The following is a 22306-nucleotide window of genomic DNA, read 5'->3' as shown; positions in this document are numbered from 1 at the left end:
CCATTGAGTTACTCCAGCACTTTGTGTCTATCTTCGATTTAAACCAGCATCTGCGGTTCTTTGCAACACCTTCTCCAGAGATGCTGCCTGATCCACTCAGGTCAACCCCAGCTATTTGTGTCCTATGTATTAGCCAGCATCTGCAGTTCCTTGTTTTGACTTCCATTGCCCTTCCTCCCTCAGTAAGCACATTACAACATGCACAGTCCACACAAGCTGCCAGTGGTGGTTAGGCCATAGACCTGAGCTTACACGCCACACAGCCGCTAACATTAGGGTAACCAGAATTCGTCACAACCCCACAGTGCAAGCCCGGACGAGGCGATCCATTTTACAAGTCCCAACCTACACTGCATTCCTCCGCAATGCTTCTCCCCAAACAAATTTGCTTTGCGAGCTTGTAGTTTTAAATGGGCGACCAAATTAGGGGAACATTTCAGTGGTCACGGGCAAAACGGGAAGTGAGAGGGGAAAAGAGAGAGAGGGGTGGGGAGGGGGTAGGGAGAGGAGGGGGGTTGAGAGAGGGGGAGAGGAAGGGGGAGAGAGGGAGTGTAAGAGAGAGAGAGGGGGAGAGAGAGGAGAGGGGGGAGAGAGAGGAGGGAGAAAGAGAGAGAAGGGGGAGAGAGGAGGGGGAGAGAGGAGGGGGAGACAGGGGGGAGGGGGGAGAGAGGAGGAGGGGGGAGAGGGGGAGAGAGGAGGAGGGGGAGAGAGGGGGAGAGACAAAGAGGGGGGAGAGAGAGAGGAGGAGGGGGGTGAGAGGAGGGAGTGTATGATAGAGAGAGAGAGAGAGGGAGTGTAAAAGAGAGAGAGAAAGAGAGAGGAACTACAGCCTAGTGAAGTGAGAGTGTTGCTACTTCAGCTTATTGCCTGCAGGGGACATCTCTCTACAACATTGCACAGTAGACAGGTCCAAGTGAATGCATTTCTTCCCAGACTGTGTGTGCATCGACAGGTATTTTCTCGGGAAGGTGGAGCCAGCTGGGGCTGCCCACGTTGTGAATGGGTTGGTGGTGAATGCAGAGGGCAGTCACACTGTAGGAGTTGCCAGAGGCCGAGTAGGTGTGTGTGTGTGTGTGTGTGTTTCTGTGTCTGTTTCACAGCAGAAGTGTGACTCGATCTTCTTACTCAACGGAAACACTCGCAGTTGCAAGTCGGTGACGCCCTGAAGAGCAGCCAAGCCAAGAGACACAAGAGACGGGTCTGAGACGGACAGACATTTGCTGCTGTAACAAGTGGGACAAGGACTGCGCGCTAGTTGGTGAGAGCTAAAGTTACACTGTGTACAAATGTGATCTCTAACAGAGGTCCCCGTGTCGTTGTGGCTGAGAATGTATCACAGTAATGTTTTTAAAAGGAGGTTTAGGGAGTGTGGGGGCCCATTAAACATAGGCAACAGGTGCAGGAGGAGGCCATTCAGCCCTTCGAGCCAGATTCATTGTGATCCCCTATCAATAACCCGTGCCTGCCTTCTCCCCATATCCCCTGATTCCACTAGCCCCTAGAGCTCTATCTAACTCTCTCTTAAATCCATCCAGTGACTTGGCCTCCACTGCCCTCTGTGGCAGGGAATTCCACAAATTCACAACCCTCTGGGTGGAAAAAGTTTTTTCTCACCTCAGTCTTAAATGGCCTCCCCGTTATTCTAAGACTGTGTGTGGCCCCTGGTTCTGGGCTCGCCCAACATTGGGAACATTTTTCCTGCATCTAGCTTGTCCAGTCCTTTTATCATTTTATATGTTTCTATAAGATCCCCCTCATCCTTCTAAACCCCAGTGAATACAAGCCTAGTCTTTTCAATCTTTCCTCATATGACAGTCCCGCCATCCCAGGGATCAATCTCGTGAACCTACGCTGCACTGCCTCAATCACAAGGATGTCCTTCCTCAAATTAGGAGACCAAAACTGTACACAAAACCTGTACTAACTCTTTCGAAGTAACCCTTTAAAACCTGTGGTAGACAAAACTGCTGGAAAACTCAGTGGGTGAGGCAGTATCTATGGAGCGAAGGAAATAGGCAACGTTTCTGGTCGAGACCCTTCTTCAGACCCTTTCCTCATGCTTTCCAGCTGATATGCCTACTTTAAAACCTGTACTAACTCTTTAGAAGGATTCTCGATTCACACATTTCTCGAATTATGTCCTAATCTCGAATTTCTCGAATTATTTCCCAATCGCTCCTCCATCGACCCATTGTGTATTAAGTCATGAGAGAATTAGATCAGGTAGCCTCTTGCCCAGAGTTTGGTAAATCGAGGACCAGCGGACATAGGTTTAAGGTGAAGGGGAGAAAGGTTTAATAGGAATCTGAGAAGTAACTTTTTCACACAAAGGGTGGTGGGTGTATGGAACGAGCTGCCAGAGGAGGTAGTTGAGGCTGGGACTATCCCAACGTTTAAAAAACTGTTCGACAGGTACATGGATAGTGTAGGAAGGAACTGCAGATGCTGGTTTAAACCAAAGATAGACACAAAATGCTGGAGTAACTCGGCGGGTCAGGCAGCATCTCTGGAAACAAACAATGGGTGACGTTTCAGGTTGAGACCCTTCTTCAGACTGATGGATAGGACAGGTTTGGAGGGATATGGACCAAACGCGGGCAGGTGGGACTAGTGTAGCTGGGACATGTTGGCCGGTGTGGGCAAGCTGGGCCGAAGGGCCTGTTTCCACTCTGTGTGCCTTTCTTTAAATTAACTGTTTAAATTATTTTTTATTTAAAGTTCTAGTTTAAGTTTATACGTTTTTGTTCCTCCTCCTCCTCTGAGTACCTTTTCATGTCTCTAGACTCCCTCTCCCCCGACTCTCAGTCTGAAGAAGGGTCTCGACCCGAAACGTCACCCATTCCTTCTCTCCAGAGATGCTGCCTGTCCCGCTGAGTTACACCAGCTTTTTTGTGTCTATAGAAGCATGGAAAATCGGAGCAGGAGTAGGCCATTCGGCCCTTCGAGCCAGCACCGCCATTCATAGAAACATAGAAACATAGAAAATAGGTGCAGGAGTAGGTCATTCGGCCCTTCGAGCCAGCACCGCCATTCATAGAAACATAGAAACATAGAAAATAGGTGCAGGAGTAGGCCATTCGGCCCTTCGAGCCAGCACCGCCATTCATAGAAACATAGAAAATAGGTGCAGGAGTAGGCCATTCGGCCCTTCGAGCCTGCACCGCCATTCATAGAAACAGAAACATAGAAAATAGGTGCAGGAGTAGGCCATTCGGCCCTTCGAGCCTGCACCACCATTCAATATGATCATGGCTGATCATCCAACTCAGTATCCCATACCTGCCTTCTCTCCATACCCCCTGATCCCTTTAGCCACAAGGGCCACATCTAACTCCCTCTGAAATATAGCCAATGAACCGGCCTCAACTACCTTCTGTGGCAGAGAGTTCCACAGATACACCAAGTCTACCATTCAATGTAATTCAATGCTGGGACTATCCCAACGTTTAAGAAACAGTTAGACAGGTACGTGGGTAGGACAGGTTTTCGATAGAAATGGGCAGGTAGGACTAGTGTAGCAGGGGCATGTTGGCCGGTGTGGGCAAGTTGGGCCGAAGGGCCTGTTTCCATGATGTATCACACGCTGAATCTGTGGGGGCTGTTGATATTTCCACTACATTGTACCCCGTTAGGACATGATATGGTCTATGCAGGACCTGAATCTCACTGCAGCGTGGGACTCACCAACCTCCTGGGGACGACAGTTTTGAGTCATTGCTAGATTAGTTTGCTCAGTTTGAGATGCAATAACCTCTCAGTGAGGGGAAGGCAGCAGACGGAAGCAATCAAACAGTGAGTAACTGTCAGAGCGATAACCAGCGCGTGGGAGGAAAAAACACTTGAAACCTCATTTTGAATTTGAATCAGAAGTGATAGAAGAACTAGGCCATTCGGCCCATCAAGTCTACCATTCAATCATGGCTGATCTATCTCTCCCTCCCAATCCCATTCTCCCCTTCACCCCCGACACCCGTACTAATCAAGAATTTATCTAAGGTAGACAAAAATGCTGGAGAAACCCAGCGGGTGCAGCAGCATCTATGGAGCGAAGGAAATAGGCGACGTTTCGGGCTGAAACCCTTCTTCCTTTTATCTCTCTGCCTTAAATATATCCACTGACTTGTGGCCTCCACAGCCGTCTGTGGCAATGAATTCCACAGATTCACCACCCTCTGACTAAAGAAATTCCTCCTCATCTCCTTCCTGAAGGAACGTCCTTTCATTCTGAGGCTGCGCCCTCTGGTCCTGGACTCTCCCACTGGTGGAAACCATCCACTTCACGTCCACTCTGTCCAGAATCAAGGAGCGAACATTTGGCCCATTGTTGGCTCATCTTTCAACTATTTAGTTTAGTTTAGAGATACAACACAGAAACAGGCCCTTCGGCCCACCGAGTCCGCACTGACCAGCGATCCGCACACACTGACACCATCCTGCACACACCATTTTGTAGGCCCCCTCTCGGTCATGACTGGCCATGGGTGATGCATCCTGGTCGGATGCAAGCCTGGGCGATCGATGTCATATGGAGGACAGGCTGTTGCCCATGCAGCACGTCCCCCCCTCTCCACGTCGCTGATCGATCCAAAGGAACAGCAGGGCCGTTACAATTTGGCACCAGCGCCGTCGCAGGAGCTGCCAGAGCGAGGTTGTAGACAACGACGAACTGCCTTAGGGGCTCCGACTCCGGATTTTCTCGAGGTTTACTCCAGGAGCCTTTTCCATGACCGGATACGGCCACAAGGCAGTGGAGGTTTCAAATCAGAGTTTTCCCTCTCCTAGATGGACCGCCTTCCCAGGCTGACGAGCCCCATCTTCCCCGAGACTCGCGGGATGCCCATTTATGCCAAGCCAATGAACCCTACAAACCAACGCACGTCTTTGGAGTGTAGGAGGAAACCGGAGCACTCGGGCAGGTCACTGGGGAGGACAGACCCGCGGTCAGGATTGAACCCGGGTCTCTGGCGCCGTGAGGCGGCAAATCTGCCGCTGAGCCACCGTGTTTGCCCCCAAACTTTAATCGGCAACTTTCGAAAAAGTTAGTGACCGGCAGTGTTGATTGTCAGAAACATTACGCTTACGAAACAAACTCGGACAGTTATCTTCCATCGATGTTCCCCGATTGTCAGCCCTACATTCGCCCTTTCGCTGGCTATCTTTTAAAGATCGTTTTATTTCTTAATTTCTGAAACTTGAGGGATGGATTTGCTCGGGATGATGTCCGGCAGCTGCCAGGTTTATGATCAGCTAGTTCCTCACAAGAGGCCTCATCTGAGACGTCTATTGTGTGAGTCAGGAGCTAATCACTAGTTAATGATTACGGACAAACCCAGACATCAAGGTAAAAAGGGACTTTGGATCGCAACATGCGTTGTATTGACTAAGGAGGAACTGCAGATGCCCGAAAATCCAAGGTAGGCGAAAATGCTGAAGAAACTCAACGGGTGAGGCAGCATCTATGGAGCGAAGGAATGGGTGGCGTTTCGGGTCGAACGTCACCGAAACGTCACCCATTCCTTCGCTCCATAGATGCTGCCCCACCCTCTGAGTTTTTCGAAGAAGGGTCTCGACCCGAAACGTCACCCATTCCTTCGCTCCATAGATGCTGCCTCACCCGCTGAGTTCCTCCAGCATTTTTGTCTACCTTGCATTGGATTGAGAGGGTTTTAGAGGAGAATGATCCCAGGAATAAGTGGGTTTAGAAACAGAAGAATAGATGCCGGAGTAGGCCATTCGGCCCTGCGTCGCCATTCAATACGAACATGGCTGATCATCCAGAATCGGTGCCCTGTTCCTGCCTTCTCCCCACATCCCTTGCTTTTGTTACCCCCTAAGAGCTAAATCGGGGTGGTCTGGCTAGTCGGGCGTGGACTTGGTGGGCCGAAGAATTTGTTTTCCCCCGCTGTATCTCTAAACGAAACCAAAGCTAAAGTTCCTCCGGCACTTTGTCTTTTGCTCCAGATTCCTGCACCTGCAGTCTCTTTTATACCGCAGGAAAAATGTTCCCAATGTTGGTGGGTGAGTCCAGAACCAGGGGTCACACACAGTCTTAGAAATTTAAGACTGAGGTGAGATGAGAAAAGACTTTTTCACCCAGAGAGTTGTGAGTTTGTGGAATTCCCTGCCACAGAGGGCAGTGGAGGCCAAGTCACTGGATGGGTTTAAGAGAGAGTTAGATAGAGCTCTAGGGGCTAGTGGAGTCCAGGGATATGGGGAGAAGGCAGGCATGGGTTATTGATTGGGGACGATCAGCCATGATCACAATGAATGGCGGTGCTGGCTCGAAGGGCCAAATGGCCTCCTCCTGAACCTGCTTTCTATGTTTCTATGTTACCTCCATCCTGTTGTTTTAGCAACTTAAACATGTCCCCACCCGATATACACACACAGTAAGCTCACACAAAGAGCAGATAAAATATATACTTAGCTCCAGAGTTTACCCGGCATAGAACAATCCTGTTATTAAAATTGGACACTTTACAATGATCTGAGAGGGCAGTTTTAACATGGAATCCTGGATAAGACAAGGAGGAGCTAACTTAACGGATAGAGGCGTAAGGTTACACGATATCCCAACCCAAAACATCAGGTCTGAATGTTTAAGAAGGAACTGCAGATGCTGGAAAATCGAAGGTAGACAAAAGTGCTGGAGAAACTCAGCGGGTGAGGCAGCATCTGTGGAGCGAAGGAAATAGGCGACGTTTCGGGTCGAGACCCTTCTTCAGGTCTGAAGATGGGTCCTCCCTCTGTGACTGTGACGGGGATGAAAGGAAAAGAGCGCGGTGGGAAAGGAGATAAACAACACCTCATATTTCAATAGACAATAGACAACAGGTGCAGGAGTAGAGGCCATTCGGCCCTTCGAGCCAGCACCGCCATTCAATGTGATCATGGCTGATCATCCCCAATCAGTACCCCGTTCCTGCCTTCTCCCCTGACTCCGCTATCTTTAAGAGCCCTATCTAGCTCTCTCTTGAAAGCATCCAGAGAACCGGCCTCTGAGGCAGAGAATTCCACAGACTCACAACTCTCTGTGAGAAAGAGTGTTTCCTCGTCTCCGTTCTAAATGGCCGACCCCATATTCTTAAACTGTGTGTGGCCCCTGGTTCTGGACTCCCCCAACATCGGGAACATGTTTCCTGCCTCTAGCGTGTCCAAACCCTTAATAATCTTATATGTTTCAATGAGATCCCCTCTCATGCTTCTAAACTCCAGAGTGTACAAGCCCAGCCGCTCCATTCTCTCAGCATATGACAGTCCCTCCATCCCGGGAATTAACCTGGTGAACCTACGCTGGGCTCCCTCAATAGCTAGAATTGGGCAGCTTTCCACCCAGCAGTACGAATATTGACTTCTCTAACTTCAAGTAACCCTTGCTTTCCCTCTCTCTCCACCTCTCCCCATCCTAGTTTGTTGACCTCCTGATTAAATATTACTGATTGAAAGCCTCATTGTCACCTCAGCTAACAATGCATCATTCTACATTTCCCTGATCACCATCACCTTGTTCCGTTTTCACACCTTGCCCTTCCTTGTTTCCCACTCCCCTGACTCTCAGTCTGAAGAAGGGTCTCGACTGCACACTTCGGCTTGTACTCGCTAGAATTTAGAAGATTGAGGGGGGGATCTTATAGAAACTTACAAAATTCTTAAGGGGTTGGACAGGCTAGATGCAGGAAGATTATTCCCGATGTTGGGGAAGTCCAGAACTAGGGGTCACACAGTTTAAAGATAAGAGGGAAGTCTTTTAGGACCGAGATGAGAAAGACATTTTTCACACAGAGAGTGGTGAATCTGTGGAACTCTCTGCTACAGAAGGTAGTTGAGGCCACAGTTCATTGGCTATATTTAAGAGGGAGTTAGATGTGGCTAAAGGGATCAGGGGGTACGGAGAGAAGGCAGGGATGGGATACTGAGTTGGATGATCAGCCATGATCATATTGAATGGCGGTGCAGGCCCGAATGGCCAAATGGCCTCTACTCCTGCACCTATTTTATATGTTTCTATGACCCGAAACGTTGCCCTTTCCTTCTCTCCAGAGATGCCGCCCGTCCCGCTGAGCTACTCCGGCATTTGTGTGTGTGTGTGTGTGTGTGTATCTATCTTCGGTGTAAGCCAGCATCTGCAGTTCCTTCCTGCACAATTCAAGGAAGAGGCGACCGAGAAGTCCCAGTATAGATGTCAGTTTGTCAGGCTGACAGGCCACAGCATCCTGTCACACCGCGTATACAACAGCGATAGCAGCAGGCCAGCCGCTGAACACTGGAGACAACTCCAGATGGTTGAGTTTCGGTAACTATTTGTCTTGCCCAATCCCTTTGCAACAGCCTCTTTCCCTTGTGTCAGTTGTAATTCTCATTTTAAGTGCCTGTAACTGGACTAAAACGGCCATTCTATCAAGATCAACGCTCCTGTTATGAGAGTTGAGAGACACAGCGAGATTGCCCAGTCTTTTTTCGGTACCAACTTTGATCGGACTAGGGCATTCTTCTCCAAGAAGTTTAGTTTAATTGAGAGATACAGCAAGGAAACAGGCCCTTCAGCCCACTTAGTCCATGCCAACCAACACTAGTGCTATCCCAGACACTGTGGACAATTAGCAGAAGCCAATTAACGTACAAACATAGAAGCATAGAAAATAGGTGCAGGAGTAGGCCATTCGGCCCTTCGAGCCTGCACCGCTATTCAATATGATCATGGCTGATCATCCAACTCAGTATCCTGTACCTGCCTTCTCTCCATACCCCCTGATCCCTTTAGCCACAAGGGCCACATCTAACTCCCTCTTAAATATAGCCAATGAACTGTGGCCTCAACTACCTTCTGTGGCAGAGAATTCCACAGATTCACCACTCTCTGTGTGAAAAATGTTTTTCTCATCTCGGTCCTAAAAGACTTCCCCCTTATCCTTAAACTGTGTGACCCCTTGTTCTGGACTTCCCCAACATCGGGAACAATCTTCCTGCATCTAGCCTGTCCAACCCCTTAAGAATTCTGTAAGTTTCTATAAGATCCCCCTTCAATCTTCTGAATTCCAGCGAGTACAAGCCGAGTCTATCCAGTCTTTCTTCATATGAAAGTCCTGCCATCCCAGGAATCAGTCTGGTGAACCTTCTCTTAGGTATCGTTCTCTGGAATTAGATACGCAACCGCAGGCTATAGATCCCCGTCTTGAGCTCTAGAGAGAGGTTGAGTCGGCTGGGTCTCTATTCCTTGGAGCGCAGGAGGATGAGGGCTGATCGTAAGTTTCTATAAGATCCCCCCTTAATCTTCTAAATTCAAGCAAGTACAAGCCTGCATACGCACACTGCCACACACACACACACGATTTTCATTCCCTAAGGACATCGGATTGTAGTTTAGTTTAGAGATATACCGTGGAAACAAGCCCTTCGGCCCATCTAATCCGTGCTGACCAGCTATCGCTTGCACACTAGCACTATCCTACACACACTACACTAGAACTACCCTACACACACTAGGGACAATTTACAATTAGGCCAAGCCAATTAACCTCCAAACCTGTACGCCTTTGGACTGTGGGAGGAAACTGGAGCACCCGGAGAAAACCCACGCCGTCCCAGGTAGAATGTTCAAACAGCACGCAGGCAGCACCCGTGGTCAGGATCGAACCCGGGTCTCTGGCGCTGTGAGGCAAAGGTTCTAATAACTGTGCATGCTGACAGGGTTTAGAAGATTGGGGAAGTGAGCGTTGGTGTGTGTGTCGTACTATAAAAATTCCCCTGTCCCACTTAGGAAACCTGAACGGAAACCTCTGGAGACTTTGCGCTCCACCCAAGGTTTCCGTGCGGTTCCCGGAGGTTGCAGGTGGTTGCCGGAGGTTGCAGGTAGTGGAAGCAGGTAGGGAGACTGACAAAAACCTCCGGGAACCGCACGGAAACCTTGGGTGGGGCGCAAAGTCTCCAGAGGTTTCCGTTCAGGCTTCCTAAGTGGGACAGGGGCATAAATAAGGCAGGTTGTGTTTCACTGACGTTCAGGGTCACACACCCTTAAGGAAGACAAATGAAGGTCGATGGCTGGAAGCTGCAGTCGAGATAAACAGAACTGGTTGCAAGGCAGGGCACACATCTACGCTGCCTCACGGAGTCCCAGGTTCGATCCTGACTACGGAGCTTGTTTGTGCGTTCCCCCCACGTGACCGCGTGGGTTTTCTCCGGGTGCTGCGGTTTCCTCCCACATTCCAAAGACGTGCAGGTCTGTCGGTCAATTGGCTTGGCTAAATTGTAAATTGTCCCCAGTGTGTGTGTGTGTGTGTGTGTGTGTAGGGTAGTGCTAGTGTGGAGGGTGAGGATTAGGAGGGCCGAAGGGCCTGTTTCCACGCTGTATCTCTAAACTGAACTAAACGAGAATCCGATGTCTTGCACACAATCTTAGGGAATGAAAATTAGGTCATAGCTTCCCAAAGTCTTAAGGGGTTGGGCAGGCTTCCCAAACTGATGCTGGCTGGGAATTCACCACTAACTTCCATCCGGCATTCAAATACACCTGGACCATTTCCGACATCTCCCCACCGTTTCTAGACCTCACTATCTCCAACGCTGGATGGACTACTGACCGACATCCACTATAAACCCACTGACTCCCATGGCTATCTAAACTGCACTTCTCCCCACCCTGCTTCCTGTAAGGACTCCATCCCCTACTCCCAATTCTTCCGTCTACGCCGCATCTGCACCCAGGATGAGGCGTTCCACACCAGGGCATCGGAGATGTCCTTATTCTTTAGGGAACGGGGGTTCCCCTCCCCTACTATAGATGAGGCTCTCACCAGGGTTTCTTCTGTACCCCGTTACTCTACTCTCACTCCCCATCCCCCCGACTCGTAACAAGGGCAGATCCCCCCTTGTCCTCACCTTCCACCCTACCAGCCGTCACATACAACAAATAATCCTCCGACATTTTGGCCACCTCCAACGTGACCCCACCACTCGCCACATCTTCCCATCTCCTCCCCTGTCTGCTTTCCGCAGAGACCGCTCCCTCCGTAACCATGACCAACTATTGACCATGGCCTATTTTACTGTGTCTTGTCTATTGGCATCTCTGGAGAGAAGGAATGGGTGACCTTTTCGGGTCAAGAACCGAAACTTCTCTAGAGTCGGATCCAAAATATCATCTGACGAGGGGCCTCGACCCATTCCTTCTCTCCGGAGATGCTGCCTGTCCCGGCTGAGTTACCCCAGCATCTTGTATCTGACCTCGAGTGCTGGCGGGCTTTGCTCCTCTCCCCTCCTGTTCCCGCCGCGATCCTTCACGCTGCCGTGTGTCCGCTATCGTTTCTCAGTGGCAGGCATTATCGTTTGCTCCCGTTGGCAGGCATGTTGGAGGATGGCGCTGCGGGGCATCAACGTGGACGCGTCCTGGGAGCTGAAGATCGCCGTGGATGAACTGGGCGAGGACGCCGACCCGATCACCCTGAGAGTGACGGGCGACATACACATCGGTGGCACCATCCTGCAGCTGGTGGAGAAGATCAGTAAGTACCGCGTGATGCTCGACATGGCCACTTCATGGTGTCAGAGAAACAGAGAAACATAGACAACAGGTCCATTCGACCCTTCGAGCCAGCACCGCCATTCATTGTGATTATGGCTGATCGTCCCCAATCAATAACCCGTGCCTGCCTTCTCCCCATATCCCTTGACTCCACTAGCCCCTAGAGCTCTATCTAACTCTCTTAAATCCATCCAGTGACTTGGCCTCCACTGCCCTCTGTGGCAGGGAATTACATAAATTCACAACTCTCTGGGTGGAAACGTTTTTTCTCACCTCAGTCTTAAATGACCTCCCCTTTATTCTAAGACTGTGTGTGGCCCCTGGTTCTGGACTCGCCCAACATTGGGAACATTTTTCCTGCATCTAGCTTGTCCAGTCCTTTTATAATTTTATATGTTTCTATAAGATCCCCCCCTCATCCTTCTAAACTCCAGCAGATACAAGCCTAGTCTTTTCAATCTTCCCTCATGTGACAAGTCCCGCCATCCCAGGGATCAATCTCGTGAACCTACGCTGCACTGCCTCAATCACAAGGATGTCCTTCCTCAAATTAGGAGAACAAAACTGTACACGTTTTTGTCCCTTCATGTCTGGGGAGAGGGCAAATTGTGGCAGGTCCTGGGTGAACACAGGCAAGGGGGTGGTGGTGGTGGGGGGGTGGTTGGAAATGGAGATGGTTGGACAAAGGCCAGAGATGTATAAACAAGTTCTCAAGTTATAGGAGCAGACTTAGGCCATCTGGCACAGAGGCGCAGTGGTAGAGTTGCTGCCCCCCCCCCAGCAAGACTCTATGACTCTATGATATGGGCCAAACGCAGACAGGCGGGGCTAGTATAGATGGGGCATGTCAGTCGACGTGGGCAAGTTGGGCCGAAGGGCCTGTCTCCACACTGTAAGACTAAATGATATGGGCCAAACGCAGACAGGCGGAGCTAGTATAGATGGGGCATGTTGGGTGGCGTGGGCAAGTTGGGCTGAAGGGCCTGTCTCCACACTAAGACTATGATATGGGCCAAACGCAGACAGACAGAGCTAGTATAGATGGGGCATGTTGGTTGGCGTGGGCAAGTTGGGCCGAAGGGCCTGTCTCCACACTGTAAGACTCAATGATATGGGCCAAACGCAGACAAACAGAGCTAGTATAGATGGGGCATGTTGGTTGGCGTGGGCAAGTTGGGCCGAAGGGCCTGTCTCCACACTGTGAGACTCGATGATATGGGCCAAACGCAGACAGGCGGAGCTAGTATAGATGGGGCATGTTGGTTGGCGTGGGCAAGTTGGGCTGAAGGGCCTGTTTCCACGCCCCATGTTTCCATGACGATGTCTCTATGAGTGCAAACATTGACTGCAGGAAGCATAATTAAGTCACTGGTGTGGAGATGGAAAGAGACTTGTGTAATGAAAAGGTTTGATCTTGTTCTAAGCCACTGCCTGAGCCTGAATGCGATCTCTGGTTGATTGCCAACCCTCGAGCGAAACGTCGCCCTGCACGGTTCCTTCCCCCCCCCCCCCCCCCGCCCTCTTGCAGCAAGGCAGAAGGAAGTGGTTAGCTGGGCCTCTGGTACTGGGCTGAGTAAGATGTAGGCAGGAAGTTACACTGCATGGCTGAGCAGCGGAACATCGACCGATGAACGCTCCAGTCTGTAGAGAAAGCAGGCAGAGCGAGGAGATGTCCTTATTCCTGCCGGGGGCCATCTTAGAAACATAGACAATAGTTGCAGGAGGAGGCCATTCGGCCCTTCGAGCCAGCACCGCCATTCATTGTGATCATGGCTGATCGTCCCCAATCAGTACCCCGTTCCTGCCTTCTCCCCATATCCCTAGATTCCACCAGCCCCTAGAGTTCTATCTAACTCTCTCTTAAATCCATCCAGTGACTTGGCCTCCACTGCCCTCTGTGGCAGGGAATTCCACAAATTCACAACTCTCTGGGTGAAAAGGTTTTTTCTCACCTCAGTCTTAAATGACCTCCCCTTTATTCTAAGACTGTGTGTGGCCCCTGGTTCTGGACTCGCCCAACATTGGGGACATTTTTCCTGCATCCAGCTTGTCCAGTCCTTTTATAATTTTATATGTTTCTATAAGATGCCCCCTCATCCTTCTAAACTCCAGTGAATACAAGCCTAGTCTTTTCAATCTTTCCTCATGTGACAGTCCCGCCGTCCCAGGGATCAATCTTGTGAACCTACGCTGCACTGCCTCAATCGCAAGGATGTCTTTCCTCAAATTAGGAGACCAAAACTGTACGCAATACTCCAGATGTGGTCTCACCAGAGCCTATATATACAACTGCAGAAGAACCTCTTTACTCCTATACTGAAATCTTATCTTGCCCCGACACCTCGGCTATTTTGCCTTGAGGCTGGAAAGGGGAGACTGATTTAGTTTAGTTTGGAGATACAGCGTGGTGACAGGCCCTTCGGCCCACCCAGTCCGTGCCGGCCAGCGAACCCCACACATTAATGCTACCCTACACACACACATTAGGGACAATTTTGCATTTATGCCAAACCAATTAACCGATAAACCTGTTTGTCTTTGGAGTGCGGGAGGAAACCGAAGGTGTCGGAGAAAACGCACGCAGGTCACGGGGAGAATGTGCAAACTCCGTACAGACAGCGCCCATATTCGGGATCGAACCCGGGTTTCTGGCGCTGTAAGGCAGCGACTCTAGCGCTGTGCTATCCCATCACAAAGTAAGGGCCAGTCAATGAGGTCGGGATCCAAACCTAGAGGCCACTTAATGCTTCCAAAGATGATGATCCCGAATTAAGGATTAATGTCAGTAGACACAAAATGCTGGAGTAACTCAGCGGGACAGGCAGCGTCTCTGGAGAGAAGGAATGGGTGACGTTTCAGGACGAGACCCTTCTTCAGACTCCGACCCGAAGCGTCACCCATTCCTTCACTCCGGAGATGCTGCCTGTCCTGCTGAGTTACTCCAGCACTTTGTGGCTTTCTTCAGTGGAAAGCAGCATCTGCAGTTCCTCCCAAATTTCCACCAACCCTGGTTGTGTGGCAAATAAATTATATCTATCTATCTATCTACACATTAAGGATTAATGTCAGTGGTTTGACTCTGGTGACAGTGGTGTACACTCTGGAGTTTAGAAGGATGAGAGGGCATCTCATTGAAACATATAAGATTGTTAAGGGCTTAGACATGCTAGAGGCAGGAAACATGTTCCCGATGTTGGGGGAGCCCAGAACCAGGGACCACAGTTTAAGAATAAGGGGTCGGCCATTTAGAACGGAGACGAGGAAACACTTTTTCTCACAGAGAGTTGTGAGTCTGTGGAATTCTCTGCATCAGAGGGCGGTGGAGGCCGGTTCTCTGGATGCTTTCAAGAGAGAGTAAGATAGGGCTCTTAAAAATAGCGGAGTCAGGGGATATGGGGAGAAGACAGGAACGGGGTACTGATTGGGGATGATTAGCCATGATCACATTGAATGGCGATGCTGGCTCGTAGGGCCAAATGGCCTCTACTCCTGCACCTATTGTCTACTGACTTGTGGCCTCCACAGCCTTCTGTGGCAAAGAATTCCACAGATTCACCACCCTCTGACTAAAGGAATTCCTCCTCGTCTCCTTCCTACAAGAACATCCTTTAATTCTGAGGCTGCGCTCTCTGGTCCTAGGCTCTCCCACTAGTGGGAAACATCCTCTCCACATCCACTCTATCCAGGACTTTGACTATTCGGCACGTTACAAAGTGTGGGGAGAGATTCCCAGTGCGGGGAGCAAGGAAGGTGATGTTACAATAGACAATAAGTGCAGGAGTAGAGGCCATTCGGCCCTTCCTTCGAGCCAGCACCGCCATTCAATGTGATCATGGCTGATCATCCCCAATCAGTACCCCGTTCCTGCCTTCTCCCCATATCCCCTGACTCCCCTATCTTTAAGAGCCCTATCTAGCTCTCTCTTGAAAGCATCCAGAGAACCCGCCTCCACTGCCCTATGAGGCGGAGAATTCCACAGGATCTGGAGAGTTCTGAGTGTTCTTGTGTCGTTGCCAGAACACGCCCTGGTGATGAATGCCAAACTGGAATGTCTGCCTTCCAGCCACGCTTTTGTCGGCTCAGTTCTGGCCGCCGTCGTTGCAAGCGACGCGTATGGGCGTCGGTCCTCACCCTCACGGGCAATAGGCGGCAACAACCACGGGACCACCCTCCCTCCCCCTCACTCTGACCCCACGATGTGCAGCAGCAGCAGCAGCAGCAGCAGCAGCGGGGTTTAACCTCTGTAACGTGGTACTGTGGTGGCTGCAGAGGAAACATTGACTGTGTCACAACTTGCCACACTAACACTTGCCTGCGTACATGCATGCGCGCACACACACACACACACACACACACTCTGTCTCTCTCTCTCTCTCTCTCTGTCTCTCTCTCTCTCTGTCTCTCTCTCTGTCTCTCTCTCTCTGTCTCTCTCTCTCTGTCTCTCTCTCTGTCTCTCTCTCTGTCTCTCTCTCTCTGTATCTCTCTCTGTATCTCTCTCTGTCTCCCTCTCTGTCTCTCCCTCTCTGTCTCTCTCCCTCTCTGTCTCTCTCTCTCTGTCTCTCTCTCTGTCTCTCTCTCTGTCTCTCTCTATCTCTTTCTGTCTCTCTCTCTGTCTCTCTCTCTGTCTCTCTCTCTGTCTCTCTCTCTCTCTGTCTCTCTCTCTGTCTCTCTCTCTGTCTGTATCTCTCTCTCTGCTCTGCTTCTCTCTCTCCTCGTCTCTCTTCTCTCTCTCTCTCTCTCTCTCTTCTCTCTCTCTCTCTTCTCTCTCTCTCCTCTTCTCTCTGTCTCTCTCTCTGTCTCTCTCTCTCTCTCTCGTCTCTCTCTCTTCTCTCTCTCTGCTTCTCGCTCTCTCTCTCTCTCTCTCTGTCTCTCCTCTCTGTCTTCTCTCTGTCCTCTCTCTTGTCTCTCTCTCTGTGTCTCTCTCTGTGTCTCTCTCCTTTGTATCTCTCGGTCATCTTCCTCTGTGTACTCTCTATCTCTCTCTCTCCCTCTCTCTCTCTCTCTCTCTCTCTCTCCATCTTTCTCTCTCTCTCTCTGTCTCTCTCTCTGTCTCTCTCTCTGTCTCTCTCTCTCTGTCTCTCTCTCTCTGTCTCTCTCTCTCTCTGTCTCTCTCTCTCTGTCTCTCTCCCTCTCTCTCTCTCTGTCTCTCTCCGTTTCTGTCTCCCTCTCTGTCTCCCTCTCTGTCTCCCTCTCTGTCTCTCTCTCTCTGTCTCTCTCTCTCTCTGTCTCTCTCTCTCTCTGTGTCTCTCTCTCTGTCTCTCTCTCTTTCTCTCTCTCCGTCTCTCTGTCTCTCTCTGTGTCTCTCTTTCTCCGTCTCTCTCTCTGTCTCCCTCTGTCTCTCTCCAGCACTGTAAATGTTTCTTAAACATTGCGATAATACCAGCCTCAACTACCTCCTCCAGCAGCTCATTCCATACACCCACCACCCTCTGTGTAAAATAAGGCACCCCTCATGTTCCCATTAAATCTTTCCCCCTTCACCTTAAACCACTGGTTCTTAAGACCCCTACTCTGGGTAAAAGACTGTGCGTCTACCCGATCTATTCCTCTCATGATTTTGTACACCTCTGTAAGATCGCCCCTCACCCTTCTGCGCTCCAAGGAATAGTGTCCTAGCCTTATAGGTTTCTGGAGCAGAATAATACCATTCGGCCCATCGAGTCTACTCCGCCATTCAATCAAGGCTGATCTATCTCTCCCTCTCAGCCCCATTCTCCTGCCTTCTCCCCGTAACCCCTGACACCCGCACTAATCAGGAATCCCCACCTTAAAGATATCTTGGCCTCCGCAGCTGTCTGTGGCTATGAATTGCACAGAAGGCTGTGGAGGCCAAGTCAGTGGATATTTCTAAGGCAGAAATAGATATATTTTTGATTAGTACAGATGTCAGAGGTTATGGGGAGAAGGCAAGAGAATAGGGTTAGGAGGAAAGATAGATCGGCCATGATTGAATGGCATTGTAGACTTGATGGGCCGAATGGCCTAATTCTCTGCTTATCACATGATTTTACGACACGATCGCAGATTCACCATCATCTGATCTACTCCTCTCATGCTCTGGTTTAGTTTCTCTGCGCAAACTCAAGCGGGTGTCAAGGGGAGAAGGCAGGAGCAAAGATCCTACAGCGAGCAAGATGGTCCACTCGACGAAAAAGATGTAGTGCGGTCATGGGCAGATCCATGGGTCATTTTTGGCCCCAATTCCGTAACCGGCTTCCGTCTCGGCACCAAAGATCCCGTAGGATACTAGTGCGGAGACGGAAGCCGGTTACGGAAACATTCTCGTAAATATAAAAGTTATTTGTTAAAAATCTTCTCATTTTCAGAATTATAATTTATTAACACAAGCTGTTCCCCCGCGGGTCGGGTCGGATCGGGTTACTAAAATGGATGCACGTTCCGCTCCGTTGCGTACTACACGTCAGCCCATTGCATTTAGCAGGAGTGATCTATCTTGCTCCGCTATAGGATCTGGAGAATGGGGTTGAGAAGGAAAGATAAATCAGAATCAGAATCACACTTTATTTGCCAAGTATGTTTTGTAACATACCAGGAATTTCATCGGCCAGGTCAGTCATACAATTAAAAGCAACAGATCGCTGAAAAAAAAACACATTTTAACATGAACATCCACCACAGTGACTCCTACACATTCCTCACTGTGATGGAAGGCGAAATAAAGTTCAAGTCCTTACCTTAGTTCTTCCCCGGTCGTGGGCCTTGAGCCCCTGTTGACGGGATGATCTTAACTCCCGGCATTCGGGCCCTCCGCGTCGAGGCGATCTGCTCCTGCAACGGCCATGATTGAATGGCGGAGTACACATGATGGGCCGAATGGCCTAATTCTACTCCCAGAATTTAGGAGCCTGCTCAATCTCTCCCTGTTGCTCAGGCCCCTCGCATCCTGGCGAATCGGTCTGACCAGACACATCACCCATTCCTTCTCTCCAGAGATGCTGCCTGTCCCGCTGAGTGACTCCAGCTCTTTGTGCCGGACTCTCGGCATCCTGGTGAATCCTCTCTCCGCACCTTTTTTTGCAGATATCCAGAAGAATTGGTCGGACCACGCGCTCTGGTGGGAGCAGAAGAACGGCTGGCTGCTGAAGACCAACTGGACCCTGGACAAGTATGGGATCCAGGCTGATGCCAAGCTGCGCTTCACCAGTCAGTGCAAGTCTATCCGCCTGCAAGTGCCTAACATGAAGAGTGTGAGGATCAAGGCAAGTTTCTCCAGCCCACTCTTCCGTTCCGTCATCGGCATCTGTGAAGTACTGGGTAAGTATCCTCCCCTCCATCACCCATCTCCCTCCCTTCCCCTCTCCTCCCCTCCCCTCCATCACCCTCCCCTCCCCTCATCACTCTCCTGGCCACGCCTCCCCTCCATCACCCATCCCTCCCTTCCCCTCTCCTCCCCTCCCCTCATAACCCTCCTGGCCACTCTTCCCCTCACACTCTCCTCCCCTCCCCTCCCCAATCAGTACCCCGTTCCTGCCTTCTCCCCATATCCCCTGACTCCGCTATTTTTAAGAGCCCTATCTATCTCTCTCTTGAAAGCATCCAGAGATCCCGCCTCCACCGCCCTCTGAGGCAGAGAATTCCACAGACTCACCACTCTCTGTGAGAAAAAGTGTTTCCTCGTCTCCGTTCTAAATGGCTTACTCCTTATTCTTAAACTGTGTGTGTGGCCCCTGGTTCTGGACTCCCCCAACATCGGGAACACGTTTCCTGCCTCTAGCGTGTCCAAGCCCTTAACAATCTTATATGTTTCAATGAGATGCCCTCTCATCCTTCTAAACTCCAGAGTGTACAAATCCCAGCTGCTCCATTCTCTCAGCATATGACAGTCCCGCCATCCCGGGAATTAACCTTGTAAACCTACGCTGGGCTCCCTCAATAGCAAGAATGTCCTTCCTCAAATGAGGGGACCAAAACTGCACACAATACTCCAGGTGTGGTCTCACTATGGCCCTGTACAACTGCAGAAGGACCTCTTTGCTCCTATATTCGATTCCTCTTGTTATAAAGGTTTCTTGCTCTCTCGGTGTCCAAACCCTTAACAATTTCATATTACCTTGCATTAAATGCCTTTATCATGTATCTGTACACTGTAGACGGCCCGATTGTGATCATGTATTGTCTTTCCGCTGACTGGTTGGCAAGCAACGAAATGGTTTTAGAAACATAGAAACGTAGAAAATAGGTGCAGGAATAGGCCATTCGGCCCTTCGAGCCTGCACCGCCATTCATCCCCAATCACAAAGAGGGAAGAGACAGAGGCTTTAAGATTTTGCCTTCCACCACAGTGAGGAGGTGTTTGGTGAACTCACTGTGGTGGATGATACATTTGTGTGTTTTTGTCATTTTTTATTATATGTATGACTGCAGGGAAACGATATTTCGTTCCGACCGAAAGTCTCTTCACACTGTGTTTTTGATTTTCTGTTTTTGGATTGAATTCTGTTTTTAATTTGTGTCTCTGTGATGTCTTTTTTACCTGTTCTATTCCGATTATATGTTTTTATTCCGATTACTATGTAAGGTGTCCTTGAGATGTCTGAAAGGCGCCCATTAAATAAAATTTATTATTATTATTAATAAACGAATCTAATCTAATCTAATCTAATTCAATATGATCATGGCTGATCATCCAACTCAGTATCCCATCCCTGCCTTCTCTCCATACCCCCTGATCCCTTTAGCCACAAGGGCCACATCTAACTCCCTCTTAAATATAGCCAATGAACTGTGGCCTCAACTGCCTTCTGTGGCAGAGAATTCCACAGATTCACCACTCTCTCTGTGTGAAAAATGATTTTCTCATCTCGGTCCTAAAGGATTTCCACCTTATCCTTAAACTGTGTGGCCCCTTGTTCTGGACTTCCCCAACATCGGGAACAATCTTCCTGCATCCAGCCTGTCCAAACCCTTAAGAATTTTGTACGTTTCTATAAGATCCCCCCCCTCAATCTTCTGAATTCGAGCCGAGTTTTAACTGTGCCTCGGTACACGTGACAGTAAACGAGACTAAACTTGCACGATGGTCTTATTCAAGCCTCTCGCTCATTGTCTTCTCTTGTGTTGCTTGCCAGACATCCGGCACCCCGAGGAACTGTCCCTCCTCCGGCCCGCTGACGACCCCAGTCAGAAGAAGAAGAAGAAAGGGCAGGGAGACGAGGAAGAGGAGGTGGTGGATCTGGAGCGCTTCACCACGCAGATCTCTAAAAGTAAACCCACCCGCGATTTTATTTGATGGTGGATTAGTTTTGTTTCGAGATACAGAAATAGGCCCTTCGGCCCACCGAGTCCAGCGATCCCCGCACACTAACACTATCCTACACACAATTTACAATTTTACCAAGCCGATTAGCCTACAAACCTGAAGGTACACAAAAAAGCTGGAGAAACTCAGCGGGTGCAGCAGCATCTATGGAGCGAAGGAAATAGGCAACATTTCGGCCCGAAACGTTGCCTATTTCCTTCACTCCATAGATGCTGCTGCACCCGTTGAGTTTCTCCAGCTTTTTTGTGTACCTTCGATTTTCCAGCATCTGCAGTTCCTTCTTAAGCCTACAAACCTGTACGTCTTTCGAGTGTGGGAGGAAACCGGAGATCCCGGAGAAAACCCACGCAGGTCACGGGGAGAACGTGCACAAACTCCTTTATCATAGTTACATTTTTGCATATCTTTCATTCAGTCGTTCTATATCTCTCCATATCTCTCCTCGTCCCAGATTCTCAGTCTGAAGAAGGGTCTCGACCCGAAACGACACATATTCCTTCTCTCCAGAGATGCTGCCTCTCCCGCTGAGTTACTCCAGCATTTTCGGTTCCTTCCTACACATTCAAATATGCAGGGTAGACAAAAAAGCTGGAGAAACTCAGCGGGTGCAGCAGCATCTATGGAGCGAAGGAAATAGGCGACGTTTCGGGCCGAAACCCTTCTTCAGTATCCAGAATGGGATTTGATATTTGGATGGTGTCGTGCCATTGCAGCCCAACAGGCGGCAGCGCTGAGCTCACGGACTCAGCATTGCCACCTGCAGGCTCAGGCGGGTGTGACAGCCGAGAGACCTGAACAAGGGCAACTTGCTCATAGAGTGATACAGCGTGGAAACAGGCCCTTTGGCCCATACTGGCCATCATGTCCCAGCTACACTAGTCCCACCTAGTCCCTCGTTTGGTCCATATCCCTCCAAACCTGTCCTATCCATGCACCTGTCTAACTGTTTCTTAATGAATGAATGAATGAATGAATGAATGAATGAAAACTTTATTGTCATTCAGATATACACCTAGACACAGTGCACCTTGAACGAAATTTCGTTGCATTTCGTTAAACGTTGCGATAGTCCCGGCCACAACTACCTCCTCCGGCAGCTCGTTCCATACACCCACCACCCTCTGTGTGAAAATGTTACCTATCAGATTCCTATTAAATCTTTCCCCCTTCACCTTAAACCTTTGTCCTCTGGTCCTCAATTCCCCTACTCTGTGCATCTACCCGATCTATTCCTCTCGTGATTTTATACACCTCTATAAGATCTCACCTCATCCTCCTGCGCTCCAAGGAATAGAGACCCAGCCTGTAGCTCAGACCCTCGAGTCCTGGCAACATCCTCGTAAATCTTCTCCGCACCCTTTCCAGCTTGACAACATCTTTCCTATTACATGGTGCACAGAACTGAACACAATATGGTTTAACAAGGTAGACAAAAATGCTAGAGAAACTCAGCATTTGAAGAAGGGTTTCGACCCCGAAATGTCGCCTATTTCCTTCGCTCCATAGAT

At 49.7% G+C, this 22306-nt stretch overlaps 1 protein-coding gene across 1 annotated transcript in view; it reads left to right on the top strand.

The window, feature by feature from the left end:
- The first annotated feature begins 800 nt into the window (after positions 1-800).
- Positions 801-22306, top strand: part of fermt3 (FERM domain containing kindlin 3) — a 38051-nt gene continuing 16545 nt past the window's right edge. The window contains exons 1-5 of the mRNA XM_033015162.1: positions 801-952; positions 1145-1258; positions 11339-11498; positions 18560-18793; positions 20608-20742. Of these exons, the coding sequence (XP_032871053.1) occupies positions 11351-11498; positions 18560-18793; positions 20608-20742 (517 nt within the window). The 5' untranslated portion in view covers positions 801-952; positions 1145-1258; positions 11339-11350. The remainder of the gene's footprint in view (positions 953-1144; positions 1259-11338; positions 11499-18559; positions 18794-20607; positions 20743-22306) is intronic.

Source organism: Amblyraja radiata, chromosome 45 (genome assembly GCF_010909765.2).
Source record: "Amblyraja radiata isolate CabotCenter1 chromosome 45, sAmbRad1.1.pri, whole genome shotgun sequence".
Classification (NCBI taxonomy): domain Eukaryota; kingdom Metazoa; phylum Chordata; class Chondrichthyes; order Rajiformes; family Rajidae; genus Amblyraja; species Amblyraja radiata.
The sequence above is the reverse complement of the archived record's forward strand: the minus strand, read 5'-3'. Positions and strand labels throughout refer to the sequence as shown.